We start from the raw sequence: 22,609 nt of genomic DNA, 5'->3' as shown, positions 1-22,609 counted from the left end.
AGCAAGATCTAATAATCATGTATTACATTTAAAGAGTAGTTTTCATCTATTGTATCAATTTAGAGGGCGCATATGGGCCCAAAGAGTCACAGATGTTAACTTGCTCCTATCCCTGGCCAATATTATACGGTGAAATATAACGTTTGGCATTTGTTATACAGAGGCCTCAGCCTGTTTAGTACCATGGCAAACACACTCTTTTAAACCTTTTATTAAAGGTAAGGAAACACCATGAATACATTACAATTCAAATGCTTTGAGTAAGGTTTATTTTAACAATATCCTTTGATCCTGTTCCTTTAGCTATAGGGAGTATTTAAAAAGAACTCCCCTCCTGCACACGCACACACACCCACCCCTCTTCTCTGATAGTCTCTTAAATAATATTGCAGATGGCAATAACTACTTTTGGGGGAGAAGAGTAGAAATCAGTTGAGAGGGGCTGGAGCTGTTGTTGCTGTTAAAGTCCAACTCCATTTCTGAGAAGACAAACAAGACATACACACGAAAAGGGGGAAGAAAAGAACAGCAAGGAGAGGAAAATGCAGCTTCTGCCTCTGGTGTTGACTCTCACTTGCAACCTCGCTGCTGGAGAAACACAAACTCAGCAAATGGTCTTATCAGCCAGGGAGAGACCCGGCAAACCTGTATCAGTACTGGGCTGTTTAGGGCATTGCTTTTAGCTGTCTCTTTTTGGTCATAGGCTTACAGCAGTGTTGTAAAATATATAGTCTTGGCTGACTAAAACAAATTATTATTAGATAGAAGGAAAAGGGGGTGGGGGAGAGGAAAAAAATAAAATAGGGAAAGCGTAGGACACAGTAACCCCAGGGAAACAAAGTCTCATATCTCAGGTGACATTTGGAATTTAGCCAGAGGTATCATCTGGATCCTGCTTTCTGGCTTGGTCTGGTCGGGACAGCTCCCCGGATTAGGATGAAGAAGGCACAAGGGTGTCAGGCTAGATGCTGGAGTCCCAGGAGATGGTTGGGGTAGCAGCTATGATGGTGAAGCTCATGCCTTCTCTTTCTCTTCTTTCAATCAAGCAGCATACTCCTCTGTCTGTATTTTCCCCCCACTGTCTTTACTATTTTAAAGAACACCAAAAGGGAGTGGTGTGTGAAATAGCCCATCCCCTCATTATTTTGTCCACCAATTAGGCCTAATTGCCAACACATCACTTTTGGTTCATTGATTTCTGGTCCCATGCTTGTTTAGCAGGCATGATCTTAACACTGTCCTTGAGTTATATCACTAGGCCTCTTCATTTGGACTAATTTGGTCTTTCTGTCTCCCTATTGCACCTTTTCCCATCAACATTTATTGTTGTGATGGGTGTTCACCCTACACTTTTCCTGAAGGGGTTAATGCAGGCTAAGAAGAAGGCCAATTAACCAAACAAGCCATCCCCTGACTGAATGAGGGAGCCTAGCTGAGGTGGTGGTACCCACTTTATAACTTTTAGCCCAGTAATTAGAGAACTCACCTGGGATGTGGGAGACCCAGTTTCAGTTCCCCCCCCCCCCCCCCCGAGGCAGAGAAGAGATTTGAACTGGGGTCTGCTGAAGAGAGTGCGCTCATCATCCAGCTATGGGATAGTCTCCTTCAACCTCTCCTGTTGAAGCTGTTCCACTTTGAATAAATAATTAGTCACCATAGCAGGGGGAGCAGCTCCTGGATCTCCCAGGTGAGTGGTCTGACCAACAGGATAAGAGATTTTCATTCTCTTCTCTGTGGTACAAAGACTCTTCTCCAAAGTGGAACAGCTTCAGCAGGAGAGACTGAGAGAGCTCTACTTCAGAATAGCCCATCACTCAGTGGGTCTCACACTCGCCTGAGAGGTGGGAGATGCCTTCCCAGTCTTTTGTTCCCCCTCTGCCTGAGGGAGGAGTTGAACCTGTGTCTCCAACATCCAGGTGAGTGCTCTAACCACTGGGCTAAAAGTTATAAGGTGGGCAATGGCATGAGCACCTCCTCCTCCTACTGTTTTGCATGGAGTGAGGCAGGCACCTAACAATGAGTTAAGCACCTAAGCTCCCTGACTCCAGGAGAGGGGTTTCTGCTTGTGAATTGCTAGCAGAGCTAGGTACCTCCCTGCAGCCCATACTTAGGGACCTATCTACCATTGGCTAATTTAGGCAGCTCCCTGCCTAGCATGCTGGCTTTTGTGAATCGATTGCAAGGTGCCTAGCTCCCCCCATTCATTGTATAGGGAACCTGTGTGCCTAACTCAGACTCTGTGGACACAGTGCTATTCCTGTGATTTTCTAAGTGACTAAAAGTTAGGCGTTATTGCATTCTGCTTTGCAACACCTAAGATGGTGGCAAGCGAGGATGGCAGCTGCAAACAGGTCGTTTCTTGAGCCAGATAGGAAGAAGCTGGGAGTGAGGAGGTACTCAGCCACCAAGGAAGATATTGGGTGAAGCTTAGCGGTGGCGTGATCAGTGCAGGGTTATCAGGGAATCCCGTAGCAGGGAGTGGCCTGTTAAGAAGAGAAAGCAGGATCTGCACAGCTGGGGCCGGAGGCTGCAGCCAGAGCTTGGGATCGGTGTCCTGGGCCAGCATCTGCCTGAGCCCAGGGTCAGCGTCTGGTGCCGCACAGCCAGGGGCCACTGCTGCATGGCCGAGGCTGGAGATTGGCACCTGGGGTCAGCGGCCAGGGCGTTGGAGTGTGTGTCCAGCTAGCAGTGTCTGGGCCAGTGGCTGCTGCCAGGTTTGGCGGTTAGAGCTTGGGGCTGGCGTTATGCTGCCAGAGCCAGGGATTGGAGCCTGAACTGAAGCCGGGGCCACATGGCCAGAGTTGGGGGTCAGTGCCTGACAGGGTCAGGAGCTGCTTGGCCAGGTTGGGGTCAGTGCCAGTGGCCAGAGCCCGGAGCTGGGGGCAGAAGCCAGGTGTTGGCACCTGAAGTCCCATGGCTGGAGCCCTGGTCTGCACAGCCAGGCTCCCTAAATCCTGAAGCCCACCTCCCAAGCACCCCAGGGCTGAAGCCAATGCTTCTTTGTCTCTCCCCCTCTCGCCCCATCACTGCCCAGGAGGCTGTTGTGGCTGCAGGAAAACCCCCTCATGGCCGCATGAGAGATACTGCATTAGTCTTTCCCCCCCAGGGCATGGAGCTGCTCTTCAGAAACCACTTCAGCTCAGTGGCTGAAAGTGCCCACATGGCCATAGGGCACTTACACAGCACCTCTGTGTGAGGCAGGACACCAGAGGGGCTTATCCCCAGCCATGCCCACCTGCTCCTGCTGCAGCCAGGGGGCTTACATGGGGCAGGGCTCCATGGCAGGCAGGATAAGTGCATATGTCATAGGTCACCTCACTTCCTGCTGGCTGCCACTTGACCATCAATCATAGCCACAGTAATCGCCCACACATCACCCTTGATGAAAGATAGTGACTATAGGGAGTGGCGAGATATGTGGGATGACGTTGTAACCATACTCTCAGTTTGGATGAGAAATGATCCTTGCTCTAGAGTTGCCACCAACTAAGGAAAAGAGTTAAGGAACTTGTGCCCCATTTATGTTTTAAGCAAACTGGCTAATTTGCATATTGGAAAAGAATTTGCATACAGTCAGAAACTTCAGCTTTAAAAACATGTAGTTTCGGATTTAATATTGGTGGAGGCATCAGCCTGTTTCATCCTTGTGGGGGTGAATGGCGCTCTTCCCCCCCGCCCCCTCCCCCCACACACTCTGCCCCTTCCTCTTCATCCTGTCCACCCTTTTGTGCATCCCTCCCCTGCAAGGTGGCTGGAGAAATCCCACAGTCACTGAGCTAGTAGGCTGGGAGCAGCAGGAAAAAGAGAACAGAATGTTTTTAAAAGGATGTTCCAAAATTGGAGAGGGTACAGAAGGGAGCCACAAAAATTAGTCAAGGGCTGGAGAAATGTTAATCTACCCAAGAAAGGCATAACAAGTACCCCTGGCTGGAAGCCAGATCCAGACAAATTCAAATGAGAACTAGTGGTGGTTCAAACAAACTAGAAGCTAAACCAAATCATGTAACTGTAGCTCTCTGATGAGGATCCTATGCATGACAAATTGGAAACTAACAGTGATTAAATTGTGAGATCCCTGAATGAGGCTAGTGGGCTTGTTTAGTCGAGAATCTGTGGTCCTGTTTTAACTCAAATGTTTTGATTGCCAATTAACTCAAATTAACCAACTCACTTGTAAATGCTAGTCTAGATACCGCACAGATGTTTATTCCACCATACATGTGTTTAAGATTTGGTCAAAGGCCCCATACAAAGTGGGAAGCATAGAAAAAGGCAATAAGGTGGGAAGTGGAGAAAAAACCAAATGGGAGGGAGACGCTGGCATTCTTGGCAGATCAGAGACAGGGGATGCAACAACAAACAAGATGCAAACCAGGGTGGAGCCGTGCAAGATACTGATGAATAATATCTGGGGTCAAAACCTCTGTTGGTGTATATGGGCACAGCTCTACTGAAATACATAGTTTGCACCAAAAGCGGATGACCAAAAGAATGTGTGTGCTGGAATAAACCTATGTGGATCTGCTGAACACACAACCTTGCACTGGTTTCACTATAGGTGTGATGTTGCACCGATTTAGCTAAACCAGTGCAACTTTATGAATGGGAATTTTTCATCAATTTAAACCAGGTTTACAAATAAATAAATAAATACTGATGGAGAGGGAGAATGGGTCAGTGGCTAGGGTGATAACCGGAGACTTTGGAGACCAGGGTTCAGTTTACTGCTCTACAACAAACTTCCTGTGTTACCTTGAGCATGTCATATAGCCTTTCTGTGCTTCAATTCCGCATCTATAATGTGGGGATAACAGCACTGTCCTACCTCACAGAGGGGTTGTGAAGATAAATACACTAAAATGATCGCAAGGTTCTCAGATGCTACAGTAATAGCCACATAAGTACCTAAGACAAAGAGAGCGTGCACTTGTTATATTAGATCAGGCTTTTTAATTTTAAAAGATCATCTATAGAAAACCACATAGCAACCTATAAACACTCTATATTCATGATGATCAGCTCTTTCGGAATACATCACATTATTCATATTGACCCAGACTTTAAGTGCAGACAGAATCTTTATTTATAGGACAAGATACTCTACTTTTGAGATGTTGTGGGATCAGAATTGATTATTTAAACAATATGCATTTATTGCTATATTTGAGTTGATAGAAGACAATAAAGACATGGAAATGTTAGCTTCATATTGACTATTTTCATAATTAGTACAGGAAACAGAGTTTTAATACATTAAATACACTGGCATCTTTTTAAAAGCCTTCAGTGTACTGGAATGGTTTAGTTATTACTTAGTCCTGCTTTAAGTGTACATAGTAATAAATAAACCATTCCTGCCAGGCGTTTGTCTAACCCCTTTGACACCCTGAATGGCTTAGTGTCCATACAGAAAGAAGAATGACGGTTGAGGAGTGGGAATCATGGAAAATGGAGTGGGGGTGAGGGGTGCCCACAGCCCCTGGCATGATGGGGGGGATAGAGAACTCTGGTATAGGGGTATGTCCCCAAAACCCCTCAATGCCGACTGGTAAAGGGGTTATAAACAGGTTTGGGCAAGTTTGAAAAACTCAGCCTTACCCTCTGCCTCAGTTTCTCTCTTTCAGGGCTTGTCTGCAGTAGGGAAAAAAGTGTACTTTTAACACACCAATAAATGTTGCGACCCTAGTGCAGAGATAGCTAAGTGTAGTTATAACACTTGCTACTTGGTCGCGGTACAAACGCCAGTGGGACAGCTACACCTGCCTTTTTCCTGCTTGGCCGAGCTTGTGACGGGAGGGCCGGATTAATGCATGGGCAAGTAGGCACATGTGTAGGGCCCAAATTCATAAGGTGGGGCAATCCTAAACAGTGTGGTGAGCCCCTGTGCCAGGTTACGATGCCACTCACTCAAATTTGGCCTTACTGCTTCTCCATCATGACAGAAGGGCGGCCAGGTCAAACCTGAGTAGGGCTGTGACCCTGTGGTCACCTAGGGCCCAGTGATGGGGTAACCCAGAGCTGTGTGACGGTCTTACGCTCGACTTGACATTTCTCTGCGTGTATCACAATAATCAATTCTAAAATTTCAGGGACTATTCTAGGCATCAATGGTCAGAATCCTATTGGTTTTGGGGGAAAATATAAAACCAAAAGGGGAAAATGTGAGACCCATGAAGCCCTGACAGCTCTTTAGCACAGCCACAGTCAAACACCTCTGCAATTGTCTAGAGCTCAAACAGCTGGCGGATGGCTGAGTTAATGCTTTCTAGTATAACGATACCCATTTCTCTTAACTCTACCCATCCTCCCCATAGATTTTAACATGGTGACATCTGGAATGAATAAGCCCTCAGACAGAAAGAAGAAGAATGGTTGGGGTGAAGTGGGAATGGCCGGAAATGGGGGTGTGCTCACAGCCTTTTGCATGAGGGGGAGAATAGAGAACTCTGGTATGGGCGTGTAACCCTAAAACCCCACAATGCCAACTGGCAACGGGGTTATAAGCAGATCCTGATCCTGGTATATACACTCTGGTTCACCAAAGAGTGTCATGGAAGATCTTAAATGAAAGCAGGGTCAGGCTGGCTGTTAATATCGCTGTGAAATGCATGCCCAGAGACTATGTATCTGAAGTCAGATGAAGGATTGTAAGAACTTCAGAAAGGAACTAACAGCTAGAGAAACTCAGCAGAGGACGAGAACCATTGTCCTAAAATACACTCCCCCTTGCCTTTGTGTGTATTTGGGGAGCAAAGAAGACACCTTGGCATCCTGCACCTAGGATGTAAACAGACAGCATGTTTACGTTCTTGAAAACGGGATCACAACCAGCTTGGTTGAAATGCTGCAAAGGACATTTGGGGCGAGATAAACTTACTTAGATTGGAGGTTAGCCTGGCAAGTTGAGTTTAGTCTTTAGAAAGCAGGTTATACTTGCTGGCAGAGGTGATGTTTGTGCAAGGGGCATGTGGGGTCACGCCCCGCCCAGATTGCTCAGTCACATGGTGTGGCCAGGCCCCCTCCCGACACAGCAGCTGAGCCAGGGAGCTGTGCTGTTGAGCAGCTGCTGCTTTCCCATGGGGGAGGACTGCCTTGGGAGGGTGGGGGGGTAGTCTTGACTTGAGCTGTTCCTGAGTTATGCACCCCCTCCCCCCGCCACTGCCAGCAGGCACAGGTTGTCTATGCTTCCGATGGTATTAAGTGCTGACCATGAGCTGAATCAAACGAGCTGGTGTCATCGCTGGCCCTTTGGGGACAGCAGACCTGGTGTTACTGTGCGTGTTCAGAGGCTAAGGGGCTGGGCACCACAGGGGAACATGGCAAAGGACTGGGGTGCACCTACTGGTAACCTGCAAGGCAAAGTGAGGGCTGCATAGCCCAGCAGAGAGTGCTTGGGTAGCTAAGAGAAAGCAGAGGTCAGGGAGCTGGCAAGTCTCTCTCTCACTCGAGGCGGGAGGGGGAGGGTAATAAGGTGACTCACATTGCTGGGAACCCCACAAATCATCATGGGGTGAATGGGGAACACAGAACCCCTGGTGGGAGGCAGATTAGAAAACTCTGGTATGGAGGGAGGGGGAAAGGGGGGAATCAGGGCACACACAGAGCCCTTGCCATAGGGGTGGAGAATGGGGGACCCTGGAATTGGGGAAGGGGGGCACACAAAGCCCCGGACATGAGGGGAAGGCGGGGATGGGGGGGTTTGGGAATGGGGCACACAGTATCCATGGTATAGAGAAGAATGGGGGGCATAGAGGAGAGTGGGGGTGCACACAGAACTTTTGCCATGGGGAAAGAATGGAGGACCCTGGGGAGCACACAGCCTCTAATGGGGAGAGATTGGGGGAAGCTGGTATGGGTGAAGGGGCCACACAGAGCCCTGGCCCTGGAGGAGAATGGGGTGAATTAGGACATGGGGTGCACGCAGAGCCACTGTGGCAGGAGGAGAAAATAGGGGCCCCTGGTATAAGAGGAGGGGGAACTGAAATTCACAGAACCTCTAACATGGGGGAGGTTGTGGGGGTTGCAGGGGGTCCCTGACAAAGAACGGGATGGGAGGCTGAACAGAAGGAGCTTTTGTGGGGAATGGAGAGATGCCAGGAGCAGCTAGTGTGTTCAATGAGCTTCTCCTACACAAGGTACAACATGTGTGATCCCCTAGCATAGACACAGTCTCAGAGGTCAGGGGCAGTCCTGGGAGTGCAGAGGTTCCTTCTTTGTTACTGAATGTCACCACCACACCTCCCTCTGGAACAGACTCCTCACTTCTCCCATGTCCCTCCCACCGAGTTGGAAATCACCAATGTAGGGAGTAATAACAACTGAAGATGCAGAGTCAGCATCTGTGGAGATAGCAACATCCAGGGGATTTCGGTGCAGACGACATTTGACCTTGTGTTTTGCATCAGTCTATGCTGTTTCAGGTCCCTCTCTGGTAGACGTTGCCTCTTGGTTGCACAGCAGTGTTGATATTGCAAATGGCCAAGTTCTAGGCTAGGCATGGAGGCTCCTCTGAGATTGTACAACGTAACAGACAATACAAGACTCTAGTCCCAGTTACACCCGTGCAACCTTGCTAACGTCATTGGAGTCAATGGGGTTGCCCATTGGTATAACTGAGGCTAGGATGCGGTCCTAACAAATCATGGGCCAAACCACAACCAAAGGCCAGTGCACGGCAGTGTACCAGGCAGAGTCTGCAGAGGGAGGGCTGAAGATACACATGAGTAAGGGTTAGTCTGCACCACAACGGCTTTGCTGATATAGCTACACTAGTGTAACTATACCAGCAAAACCCTGTAGTGGAGACACAGCATATGCTGGCAAAATGAGTTATTGTGCCAGGACACTTAAACCACCTCCCTGAACAACATCAAGTAGATCATCAAAAAGACTCTTCTCTTGATATAAGCTGCATCTACATGGGTGGGGAGGCTATTGCTGGCTTAGCTATGTCAGGCATGTGATTTTCTGACCATCATACTTATATCTGCCAAACTTTGTAGTTAGACCTGGCCTAAGGCAAGGAGCTCTAAGAATGTGGCTCAGCACAGACCTTATGGGGCATTGGGGGCGTGGTAAACCCAACCGCTGGGGTGAGGTCCAGGTCTGAGCTGGTAACTCCAGGAGGAGGATGGAAAGTGAACCTCTGCAGGAGGCTTGTAAAGAAGAGGAAGAGCTCCATCTTGGCAAGAGTCTCGCCTGCACAGATCCTCCGACCTGTAATGAAATTCACAACAAAAAACAGGTGCTTGTTTAACTCTGAGAAGGAATAAAAACCACAGCACAACTTCTTAGTAATACAGTGTAAATCCAGAGTAGAACCATGGATTTACTTCAAGAATAAACAAGTGTGACTTAAAACAGGACTTCTTCCTATAAATACACCTACTAGTAAACAAAATGGAAAGTGATTATATTCTAAACCTTTCGAGAGGAACAAATTTGCTCTTTAAAAAATACTATATTAGTGGCTGCACCAGTCATATTTTTTAAAATAATTCTCCTGGCAGCTATTCCAGGAGAAATTAAAAACCTCAACCAAGCAAACAAAGACCCCCACCCCCCATTTTTTAAAAAAAATGTTCAGGGTTTTTTTTTTGCTTTTGTTTTTCATTTACCATTTTCAGGGGTTTTTTTTTTTCCTCCTTCACTTTCAGTCTTGAGTTTGGATTATTTTTTGTTCGCCATTGCCATTTTTTTAGAATTGAATTTTTTAAATCAAATAATTTTGACTTTGTGAAAAATTTCATTTAAGAAAACTCCAACTTTTGAAAATAAAAAAGAATCAGGGCCAAATGTTGCGAAAAACAGTCTGCTTCAAGACCCCACAGCATTTAGTTACTTTCAAAATTTTTGTGACTATTTGTGTAGCCTATAGGGCTAGCCTGCTCACTTACCTATATATCTTTTCTTATAGGTTTCTTATTTTCTTAGGGTTTTGATTGTTTTATTATAATAGGTTTATAGGTTTATGTTAAAGTAGTTTGGCTGTAAAGCAAGGGACCTACCTACAGGCCACATCCTGTATGTTGAACTAAGATGCATCTGATGAAGTGAGCTGTAGCTCACGAAAGCTTATGCTCAAATAAATTTGTTAGTCTCTAAGGTGCCACAAGTCCTCCTTTTCTTTTTGCAAATACAGACTAACACGGTTGCTACTCTGAAACCATACATATGTCTGGGACTTTCACCTAGATCAGGAGTTCCCAAACTTGGTTTGTAGCTTGTTCAGGGTAATCCCCTGGTTGACCACGAGACGCTTTGTTTACCTGAGGGTCCACAGGTATGGCCGCTCCCAGCTCCCAGGGGCCACGGTTTGCCGTTCCCGGCCAATGGGAGCTGCGGGAAGAGGTAAAAAAAGCGTCTCGCTGTGGCTTGTTACCCTGAACAAGCCACAAACCAAGTTTGGGAACCCCTGACCTAGATAGATAGTGATGAGTTAAGGTACAATGTCCATATATGGCTGTGGCCTTTAACGTAGCTAGATAAAGGATGCTTGAAGCAGGTTGGCACAAGGGGCTTTCCTAAGTTCATACTCTCTGTAAACTTTACAAGTACACCACAAGGAAAGAACTGAAATAATCGGGAGGACAAAAATAATAAATATGAGAATGAGCTAATGTTATTAATATGTATGTATATGTCATCAATACATACAACATACCAGCCCATGCAGTAAGTGCACTTTTTTCAGCTTCTGAGTTGATTTATGGTGTAACTTCAAAGGGGTATGTCTACACTGCAATTAGACACCCATGGCTGGCCCAGCCAGTTAACTCAGGCTCGCAGGGCTCGGGCTAAAGAGCAGTTTAATTGCAGTGTAGACTTTTAGCCTCAGGCTCCAGCCCAAGCTGTGGGACCCTCCCACCTTGCAGGTTCTAGAGCTGGGGTCCAGCCCGAGCCAAATGTCTACACCACAATTAAACAGCACATTAGCCAAAGCCCAAGTTAGATGGCACAGGCCAGCCACGGGTTTTTAATTGTAGTGTAGACATACCTAGATAAGCACTGTCCTTAACTGAAGCCTAACTTTAAGCAAGTGCTTAAGTCCCATTGAAGTCAACTGATGATCACCTTAATCTGAGCCATAGAATGTATTGGAGTAGCCTAATAATGAAGTGACAAAGGCATGGATGATTGTAGCAAGACCCTCATTAGAAAGGAATGATCGCAACCTCCCAGCCAGATATAGGCGGATAATAACCCATCTGGGTCACAACTGCTATACAGAATCACAGAAATGTAGGGCTCAAGATGTCATTGTGAAACTCTATACTTCAAAGCAGCACCCTGGAACCCCCATATTCACCACTGTCTTATAATTAGGATATATTTTGTACACAGTATGCCTTGTGAGGTATCATTTTAAAAGTCTTGAGCTGTTGAACATTAATATCCTGTTGGACTGTATGTGCTGTCACTGTATGTGAAGTTATGAAGTTTTGCTATGTGTGTGTCATTGAAATATGTTGTGAGGTTGGGAACACCCACAACCAGCTTTTCAGGTACAACAATGGAGTAGCCAGACAGCGGTGAATGTCAACCCCCATCAAGGAAAGAATCCACTATCCCATGTATACAGTGGAGACTTCTGAGAGAGCACATATGCAATGGAGACTGTTGACCAATGGGGGCTGACTGACCTCCCAAATCACAGCATAGATCTTTCCAGCAAGCTGGAAGAAACTATAAAAGAGGGGAAGTGATATCATCACTTGGCTGCACTCCCCCCACAATGCAACACCTGGAAACACGTCTGGAGGACAAAGACCGAACTGCGGGAGGGTGATCCCAGGCTGGAAGGCAGTTCTAGCCTGTGTACTGAGGATCTGTGCCCTGCTTGTACCATCTGTCAGGGTGAGACACTGCTTGAGACACTGCTTGATAAAATCCTGTCTAGTTTGTAGAACTCAGACAACAAATTTATTTTTGTTTCTTGTAACCAACTTTGATTTCTATGCCTGCTACTTATAATCACTTAAAATCTATCTTTCTGTACTTAATAAATCTGTTTTATATTTTATCTAAAGTTTTGGTTGAAGTGCTTGAGAAATCTCAGCTCAGTTTACAAAGGCTAGTGTGTGTCCTCTCCACATCAAGGGAGGGACAGACTGAATAATTAACTTACAGGGGTCAGGCTTCTGACCAGGGCAAGATGGCACAGTTCTGGGGAGCAAGACTGGGGAGAATTGGCTGGAGCATCCCTATTGTTGGTTCATAAGTGGCTGGGAGAAGCATTCATTTAACTCAGTTGGGTGTGTCCCTGCCTGTGGATGTGTAGTGCTGTGCCTGCCAGAGATTTGAGGCTTGACAATAGCATCACAAAGTGAGAGGGATACCCCAGGTTGGTGGGACAGAGGGCTCAGTGGTTCAACAGTCCAGGTTGCACCCAGGGACCCCATCACAGTAATCTAGTCTATCCCCTCCACACTCAGGCAGGACCAAGACAAACCATCCCTGACAGGTGTTTGTCTGGCCTGTTCTTAAAAACCTCTACTGATGAGGATTCCACAACTTTATTAGGTAACATCTGAAGACAGTTATTGGGTTGCCCTTGATATATGATCATTTAAAAGCAGCTGGGACTCTAACAGCACCTTCAAGTTGCAAATTAGAGTACCCAACCGTGCATATGTGCTTTCAGCAGTAGTCCAGTCTAAAATGGAAGATTATTCCACATAAGGGGCAAATAGAGGATGAGATTTAAAGATTCACAAATGTATCTTATAGTCTGTTGAATCTTGGATATCTATCCCCACAGCAGTAAATGAAAATAGAAAGTACCTGCTGAAAAAGGCATGAAAGCCTCTTTCTTTACAAACTTTCCTTGGGAGTCAAGAAAATGCTCAGGATTGAATGTATCTGGTTTCTTCCACTGAGATTCATCCTGCAGTACAGAGGCCAGTAAGGGGATGATGTAAGTTCCCTGTAAATCAAGTCAATGGAGTTATTCTATAGGTCAATATGGTCTCTTGACTAAAGCTTGGTATAAGCATTTCATAGAATATCAGGTTGGAAGGGACCTCAGGAGATCATCTAGTCCAACCCCCTGCTCAAAGCAGGACCAATCCCCAATTTTTGCCCCAGATCCCTAAATGGCCCCCTCACAACCCTGGTTTAGTGCTCAAACCACTGAGCTATCCCTCCCCCCTCTTACTGTTTAAGCTATAGTAAGTGAATGACGCTATTGCAAATACTGCCATGGGACTTCCAATGTGATTCAACATTAAACAAAGAACCAGGACTTAAAAGGGTCAATCATTTGAACCAGGACTTTAACGATGTCGTAGATCACAAGAAAAGCAATACCACAAACTGTTCACCTTTGGAATAAAGTAGCCTTTAAGAGTAACATCCTCAGTAGTTTCATGAGGCAAGTCCATGGGCAGGATATTAGCGAACCTCTGAATTTCATGGACAACTGCATCCGTATACGGCATTTTAGTTCGATGTTCAATTCTTGGCTGGGCTGATCCTATAACTCTTGCAATCTCTTCTTGGACTTTGCCTGAGAAAATACAATAGAGATCAGAATTCATTTATCTATAATAAATGCTGTGCATTGTGGCTTTGAGAGGTGCACAAGCTCATGTTAAAGTGATATTGTAAGCTCTCCAAAATCTGTGTCTCTTTCCAGAAATAATGGGGTGCTGAGAATATTAGAGCTTATAAACATTTGCTCGTCAATATCAAAACTAAATAGAGAACTTCCAAAAACACACAGGTAACCTATCCTATTACTTGGCCTGCCAAATAATAATATACAGTCATTTCAACTACAGCTGGTCATAGAAATTTTGATGGAACATATTTGCTTGAACATGCCCTTCTGTTAAAACTGAAATGCTTCATGAAATCGTGTCAAGTCTGCTGAAATTTTGTTCTGGAAGAAAACTGGGGAAAAGTAAGTTCTGGTAATGTCAAAAATGTCCCATTTTAAACATTTTTGCAATGAAATATTTTGATTTTTTCTCTCTGAAACAACTTTTTGTCTAGACATTTTAATTTTTATTGTATTACATTACGTATTTTATTTGATAATATAATACAAAATTAAAATGTCAACTTTTGACATGAAACATTTTGATTTTGTTGAAACAAAATATTTCAATTGCCCCCAAACTTTTTTTTTTTTTTGGAATTTTCCCCTGTGGGGGAATCTCAAAAGCCTTCATGAAATGGAACTTCCATCTTTGCACAGTTCTATTTTTAACCATCAGAGCACTTACAAATATTAACTAGTTAACTTCCCAACAATCCCGAGATGCATGAGTACTATTATCCTTATTTTTACAGAGGCTGGCAAGGCCACAATCAGTTCAGCATTCAGGAGTTCCTAGCACCCAGGCTTGCATCAGACCACTAGATCATGCCCTTCTGTACTTAATCAAATAGGCTGTGGGCCACTGTGACCTGTGATTAATACAGGATTTTATTTCAAACAGTTTTCAATGTCTTTGCAACTGAGGCTTCCCTGTTGACTCTGTCAATTTCATGCACAAAGGATTTTTCCTGTGGTGCCCTGAAGCAGCCTTCAGGCAAGAAGCCACCAAATAGAAATGAGTTAGGGGAAGCAACTGCAAAAGCATAAAAGTAAAACCAGCAACAACAAAAAACCTTGCTTTATTATAGAACCAAACTCTGGGTCCTTCAGTACATAGGTGGCCAGAGTTCGACCTCGCCTCATTGTAATCAGGAGTAACTCCGCTGAGACCAGTTGAGCTGTAGTGATGTAAATAAGAGCTGGTGGTGTGTGGTCTCTATATGCAAGGCATGCCCGACTTACTGTGTGCTGCCCAGCTGGCAGGATGAATCTGGCTTGTGGGACAATTCTGTCCAGCCCGCATGGAGGATTCTACTTTGTAGAACAAACCTCTGCACAGCGTGACCTCACGTGTGCCTCGTATCAGGTAACGCTGCATGGAGTACACCATTTTGACCGGAAAAGAGGTCTGTGGAAGCTCAAAAGCTTGTCTCTCTCACCTACAGAAGTTGGTTCAATGAAAGATATTACCTCACCCACCTTGTCTCTCGAAGGCATACAAGCAAGCTGTTGCATGGCTTACTAAAACTAGCTCAACACATGACAGGTGAGATCAGTTCCTTTGTATCTTCTATTATTTTTTCTGTCTATTGAGACTGGAAGTTCCTTGGGGGCATGGACTCTGTCTTCTGTTTTGTACAGTGATGAACATACCACTGGGATTTAACAAGTAATTAGAGCTGGATGGAATATGGGGAACCACCAAAGAAATGTTCAAAAAAGCTGTGTCTATTTTTTGTGGGGGCAGAGAAGGCAAAATTTTATTTTCCTTAAAATTTTCTCACCATCCCTAATTATAATAATTATCTGTGGAAAGATCTTGGAGGGTCTTCAAGTTTGGAGGAAGACAGAAACTTAGGGTCATATTCTGCTGTTGTATTAAGTTAGATGGAATATGTGAGCCCAAAGAGCTAAGGATGTTAAGGTGACCCTGTCACGGTCCAATATTAAAGAGTGTTAAGCAAGGTTTGGAGTTTGGAATATAGAGACCTTGGCCTGCCTAGTACCATGGCAAGCACATTAGGAAATTCATGTCAATGGTTAAAAGTGTATTGATTGAAATGTACAAAAGGGAAAGAATCAAAACAAGGCAAAAACCACTGCAACTGAAATGGAGTGATTATGAAAAACAAACAATGAAAATCTGTCAACGTCTTTTTTTTTTTTTTTTTAATTTTTGAGAGGGTGAATACTGGTTAAAATGTCTTATTCTATCAAACAGTCCTTCTTGGTGGGGACAAATGGATTATTTCTGTTTAATTTTGAGTCAGGAATACATTCGCTTTCCTGCTTTTGACAAAACACACAGAAACAGAAGGGAGAGAAGAGATAAGATAGGTCGGGGAAATACAGCTTTTGTTGATGTTTTCAGAATACAGGGCAGCAGGTCAGTCACAGACAGATTGGGCCATGACAGTTGCTGCTCTGGACCCCAGCTTGCTTCCCCGGCCAAAAATATCATCCGGTTGGTCGGCTCAGGTCCCTCTGCTTCACTGGTCCTTAGGCCAACCAGAGCTGGATGGGTTGTCTCACCTGGTCATGCTGGTGCAGTACAATGCAATTGATTTCAGGATCAGGTAGAAAGCTGAGAGACACACACACACACACACACACATGACAGGAGGAAGATTGTGAGGGATGGAAAGAGATGCACGAGGGAAGGGAAGACCGAACAAGATCTCACATGTATCAGGTTGGGTCCTTACTGGGGCAGTGATGATGGCCAAGCATCCCTACTGGAGAAATAAAGTCTGAGTGTTATGGTAAAAATCCTTCTGCTGCAACCGCGGTGGTTGTAGAAGTTCCTTGTTTAATTTCCCAAGCATCTTTTTAAGGTCCACCCCAAAAGAGTGGTGGGTAGAACGGTCCATCCTCTCATTATTTTGTGCACCAGTTAGGCCTAATTTCCAAAGTAATGATTCTGATCCATTGATTTCTGGTTCCCTTTTCCTCTTGTTTACTAGTCATGCTCATAACAATATCCACTAGAGACCTCCTCCCCCTCCTCCTGTTTAAATTAATTCCATTTGTCTCCTTCTTAAATCTTTTCTTAAACAATTTCATATAACTTGTCATTGTGACAATTCATGGCCCTTCACCCACTTTCCATGGGTTAGGCTCACAATTCAAGTAGGTCTGTATGGTCTCAATTATTACAACTGTGTTCACAGTTATGACCATTTAAATTCTGCTCTGAATTGTTCTGCTTATCAAGAGCAAAATTCTAGTGTAAGTCTGGAGCAATTCTAATGAGTAGAATGGAATTGCTCCAGGTTTACATAGCTGTAACTGAGATCAGAATCTGGCTCTAAGGAAATAAAAGCATAACCCACTGGTAAGTGGGTGTTCCATGTCCCACTCTGTGCCTGATCTACTGAGGATATGGGTCTGTTACAGCTCTCTGCTGTCAAGCGTGACTCTTTCACTCAAAAGCTGTAGCCATTTATGCTGTTAGCTCCCCAGGTTTCCTGTTCAACCCTCCCGTGCCAGCCAAGCTAGCAGCTGTCACAAAATCACTTACTCTGAATTTGGGGGTATTTCATCATTAGCAGAAGTCCCCAGCGCAGCGTGGTGGAAGTGGTCTCTACGCCAGCAGCAAACAAGTTGTTCACAAGGCTTATTAGGTTGTCATTATGGAAATATCCATTGGTATTACTTTTCTCCTGAAAAAAACCCCCAAAAGATTAACACACAAAGAACTCCAGTGGGCAGTTATAACATGGAGAGCTAAAACATATTTACTGAATAATAAAGTATATAGTAAAAAATAAATGTAAAAGAACCAAGAGGGCTTTGATCAGATGCCCTCAGAAACATATAGGTATCTTCTCTACTAAGGATCAGTCCTGAAAAGTGCTCAGCACTCTGGATCCAATTCACCACAGCACATAAGCATGTGCTTAACTTTAAGCACAGGGGTACAGCCACTGATGCCAGGAATCAGGAATATGCTTAGAGTTAAGCATGTTTTAAGTGTTTCACTGGATCGCAGTTAGAGTGCTCATCACCTTCCACAATCAAGCTCATAGAGAAGTGTATTTTTCCTATGCAGCCACAACCAGCCTGAGTGCCACAGGCTTAGGAAGCTAACATGCTGAGTACAGTTCAATCCATGGTCTTCCAGACCTAACTGAGTCACTCAGGACAATTACTCCATATGTGATTGAGTCCAAACTCAGAGACACACATGTGCAGCTTGCCATCTTGCACAATCAACCATCCGTACTCATGCATCTAAACAAACAATGGAGATCAGGACAGGTGATTATTGTAACACTATGATGGTGAAATATTCTGCACTGAATTAGTCCTGGCCAGTAAAGGTTACATATGCAAAGCCTACTGGGCACTGATTCTGCTCTTCTTGGTGTCAGTTGTATCTTTTCTAGAGGCTTCAGTGGCAATGCGAATGGACTCTTAATAACATTAATACCTATTTCATAAACAATCATTAGTAGATCTCAAAGTGCTTATAATGGAGGCAAATGCCATTATGCCCATTTTATAGCTAGGGAGATGGAGGCACAGAGAAGCTAAATGACTTATCCAAGGTCACCCAGGAGATGAGCGGCAGAGCCAGCAATCATCCAAGTCCCACTCCATTGCTTGACCCATTAAGCCATAATCACGCCCTATTCTTTTTGCTCTTTTTATACTTTATCATTATTTGTAGTTCATTCTCTCATTCTTTTGTGATGCACGTGAATTGTATACACGTCTGGGCAGCTGGGAAATAATCCAGCAACAAACAAAAAAATCCACAGGAAATTCGGTTCCTTTTGACCAAGCATACCAACCTTTCTGCAAATATTTGAGATACTGACATTTCCTGGCAAGACTATTCATAGAAAATGCATTTCAATGTGGCCTGCTTGCCCCTCTGCCCAAGGAAACACCCCTCTCTGCATCCCTCCACTGGCTTCCCCTTCTGATTGCTTCCAACAGACAATCATAGAAATGTAGAGTCAGAAGGGACCTCAAGAGTGATCTAGTGCATTGCCTCATGGTGAGGCAAGATTAAGTATACCTAGACCATCCATGACAGGTGTTTGTCTAACTGTGTTCTTAAAAACCACCAATGACAGGGATTCCATACATAGGCGCCAACTCGGTGGGCGCTCCGGGGCTGGAGCTCCGGGGCTGGAGCACCCATGCGGAAAAGAAGGTGGGTGCTGAGCAGCTCTCTCCCGGGCCAGCGGGCCCTGCCGATCAGTGCCTCCCCATCCTGTTGCTCTCCTCTAGACTGTCTCCATTCTGTTCACATCTGGTGCCCAAAACTGGATACAGTGCTCCCACTGATGCCTCACCAGTGCTGAGCAGAGCTGGACAATTATCACTTGCTTCTCACATTAACTCCTGTTAATACATCCCAGAATGACATCTGCCTTTTTTTCAACTGCATCACAGTGTTGACTTACAGTCAATGTGTGATCCACTATAACCCCCAAATCCTTTTCTGCAGAACTGTTGCCTACTCAGTGATTCTTCATTTTGTATTTTTGCTTTTGATTTTTTCTTCCTAAATGCAGATTTTGTCCTTATTGAATTTCATCTTATTGATTTTGGACCAGTTTTCAAATTTATCAAGTCTTCACTTTCAAGGCCCTTCATCACCATTTCCCACCCTGCCTATCATCTCTCATTCACTATTAAGATGTCGAGTCCTGGCTCCAACTGACTAATGACACCAGCCTCCATTGCCCAGGTGTTACAGTTTCAAACACACGCTCTAGTGTTTTCACAGAATCATAGGACTGGAAGGGACCTCGAGAGGTCATCTAGTCCAGTCCCCTGCACTCAAGGCAGGACTAAGTATTATCTAGACCATCCCTGACAGGTGTTTGTCTAACCGGCTCTTAAAAATCTCCAATGATGGAGATTCCACAACTTCCCTAGGCAATTTATTCCAGTGCTTAACCACCCTGACAGTTAGGAAATTTTTCCTAATGTCCAACCTGTAGCAGAGTGATGACTCACCGGCGCGGCGTCTCCTGCTGGTCGTCTTGGGAATTAGCTCAATGCCAGCTCTGGAGCGCCCTCTGCTGGCCGGTATCTCACCTGCCTGAGGCCCCATGTCCCTCCCGGACCCCAGTGCCCCTTTACCTCGGGGTTCTACCCCAGCAGTACCCCCACTCTGGGTCTCTCCTCCCAGGGAAACCCCCCAACCCTCTAAACCCACCTTGCCTCAGTGGCTACTGCCAGTCATCATCTAACCCCTACACTCACTGCAGTGTAATGGCCACTCATCATTGGCAAGGGGTTAGGACCAGCTGCCTCTGCCTATCCCCTGGCTACACCTCTGCAGCCCCAGTACCTCTGTAGGTCTTCACCAAGGCCTCAGTCTGGGGGTTTACCAGGCTAGATTGGCACTATATCTGCCCTTTTCCAGTCTTCTGGAATCTCTCCCGTCTTCCATGACTTTTCAAAGATAATCACTAATGGCTCAGATATTCCCTCAGTCAGCTCTTTTCTCCAGTGCTGCCCCAAACAATTGGAAGGAGCTCCCCACAAGCATCTCTGAAACTAACACATTGTCCTTCTTTAAATCCCTCCTTAAAACTCTCTTTTCCTGTGATACCTACAGAAAGCTTGGCAGCACTTAGGCCACTGATCTACTGAGACCATGGCCTATCATGCTGACCAATATTGTCTCACTGTTTCCCTGTGCTTCCCCATGTCCACATTGCCTCACATCTCCATATCCATCTGTTATCTCTTGTCTTATTCTTAGACTGTAAATTCTCTGGGACAGGAACTGTCTATTTACTCTGTCTTTTGTACTCTGCCTAGCGCAATGGAGTCCTGGCCCATAACTAGGGCTCCTAGGTGCTATTGTAATAATAAAATAGTAATAGAAGAAATACTATGTGACTAATCTGGCCAATCACAAGTAACCAAAACAGTTAGAAGTTTGAATCTTTCTGGATTCTCCAAGTAAACATTTGGAAAGACATTTGTCAAGCAAATTCAAACAATGAATACATTTGAGGAAATTGCAATTAACTGAGGGATATTCAACTAGCAATGAAAGAGATTTTGATCCCTGGTTGCTGCAAGAATTGCATAGGTAGACCTCCTGAACTACTGAAAACAGTGGGACTCCATGCTGGCCAAGTGTTCCACCCATGCAATTCTTATTGCAAAGTTGGGGCCAAAATTTGTTGTATACATTAGTCATAGCAAGCTCTTTGTTCAACTCTGCTAGTTTGTTAGGTGCATACTTTACCAATGCTAAATTTCCACGCAAATATGTTTTTAAATATAAAATATGAAAAGGAAACATACAAGTCTGCAGCAATCATAATTACCTCTTGCTGTCTTACAAGGAATGCATCAATAAAACTTCTCTGATCATTTTTGTCCAGTTCTTTGAGGCGTTCTATGAAAGTAAGCCGTATAAAAGAATGCAATTCTCTTGTGTTGTGCAAAAGAATCTTGTAATTCCTGAGTAGAAATCCAAGGGCTGGGCACATGTTATATAGCTGAAAGAATTTAAGATGGCAGAGTAAGCAAAAATAAGTAATGAGAATACTTAACACTTATTATAGCACTTATCTGCCAAAGATCTAAAAGCAATTCATAAAAGCAAGTGACTGTCGTTATGCCCATTTTGCAGATAAGGAAATTGAGGCACAGGAAGATTATATGCTGTGCTTGGGGGTACGAGCAGCTAACAAGCCCCATATCCTCAGAGGCCCCGCCTGTCTTGAGGCACAGGATGGGGCAAGAATTCCTAGGCTGCTGTCCATCCTGGGTCTTTCACCTTTGGCATTGTGCCACCAAGCAATCATGAATTTTCTATCACTTGAACATGTATCCCAGAAGGTAGATTAAGTAGTGGTATTTTGTATATATTGTAATAATCTGAACAGTGTGTATGTGTAACTACTGCCCTCCACTGGATGGAATCAGAACTGCTCAACTGTATCTCAGAGGCTCTATATTGCTAACCAGAGCTTGTCAAAAAGAACCTTGAAATGTCAAATTTGTACAGAAAAAAACACAAGTAAATGATTTTTTTTTCAAAAGTCTCATTTCATTTTTCAGCCAGCTCTACTGCTAATACAGATTCTCTTTTAAACTCAGTGTGACAGAAGGGAGAGCTGAAACGGAATAAATATTATGAATCCTGTAGGAGAATCCATGAATACGGACTTGTATCCTAGTTATTTAGATGGACTGTATAACACATATTAGTGTAGGGGAATGTTTGTTATAAACTATAATGCTTGAATTCAATAGGGGTTATAGGAAGGACAAACAAGGAAGCCACACAATGGCATCTGAGATAAGAACAGTCTAGTACAGACTTAAGGGACAATGGACCAAACTGCTGGCTTCAAGAATATTGCCTCCTCCCTCAGGCCTTGTTCTGCTAGGATGGGAGCTGGGAGACACTAAACATATAAAAGGCCTCTAAGAAGCGTGGGATTTCACCTTCCTTGGCAGCCGAGAGTCACCTTTTAGGATCAATTGGGCAGGTCCTACCTCATCATTTCCATGCCACAGCAGGGGCCTCAGGCATTGGGGGCACCTTGGTCTCTCCTGTTCTCTGCCTGTGGTACACAACAGTTTAGTCTCCTCGGGACTGAAATCATAGAATCATAGAATCATAGAATATCAGGGTTGGAAGGGACCTCAGGAGGTCATCTAGTCCAACCCCCTGCTCAAAGCAGGACCAATCCCCAATCAAATCATCCCAGCCAGGGCTTTGTCAAGCCTGACCTTAAAAACTTCCAAGGAAGGGGATTCTACCACCTCCCTAGGTAACGCATTCCAGTGTTTCACCACCCTCCTAGTGAAAAAGTTTTTCCTAATATCCAACCTAAACCTCCCCCACTGCAACTTGAGACCATTACTCCTTGTCCTGTCCTCTTCTACCACTGAGAATAGTCTAGAACCATCCTCTCTGGAACCACCTCTCAGGTAGTTGAAAGCAGCTATCAAATCCCCCCTCATTCTTCTCTTCCGTAGACTAAACATTCCCAGTTCCCTCAGCCTCTCCTCATAAGTCATGTGCTCCAGACCCCTAATCATTTTTGTTGCCCTTCGCTGGACTCTCTCCAA

At 44.8% G+C, this 22,609-nt stretch overlaps 1 protein-coding gene across 1 annotated transcript in view; it reads right to left on the bottom strand.

Moving 5' to 3' along the window:
• Window positions 1-22,609, bottom strand: part of LOC141984410 (cytochrome P450 2K4-like) — a 40,188-nt gene that overhangs the window by 2,082 nt on the left and 15,497 nt on the right. Inside the window, exons 5-8 of the mRNA XM_074947455.1 lie at window positions 20,851-21,024; window positions 17,064-17,205; window positions 13,323-13,507; window positions 12,784-12,925 (exon numbers count right to left, since the gene is read on the bottom strand). Coding sequence (XP_074803556.1) covers window positions 12,784-12,925; window positions 13,323-13,507; window positions 17,064-17,205; window positions 20,851-21,024 — 643 coding nt within the window. The remainder of the gene's footprint in view (window positions 1-12,783; window positions 12,926-13,322; window positions 13,508-17,063; window positions 17,206-20,850; window positions 21,025-22,609) is intronic.

The sequence above is a fragment of the Natator depressus genome, chromosome 3, assembly GCF_965152275.1.
Source record: "Natator depressus isolate rNatDep1 chromosome 3, rNatDep2.hap1, whole genome shotgun sequence".
In the NCBI taxonomy this organism is placed as follows: Eukaryota; Metazoa; Chordata; order Testudines; family Cheloniidae; genus Natator; species Natator depressus.
The sequence above is the reverse complement of the archived record's forward strand: the minus strand, read 5'-3'. Positions and strand labels throughout refer to the sequence as shown.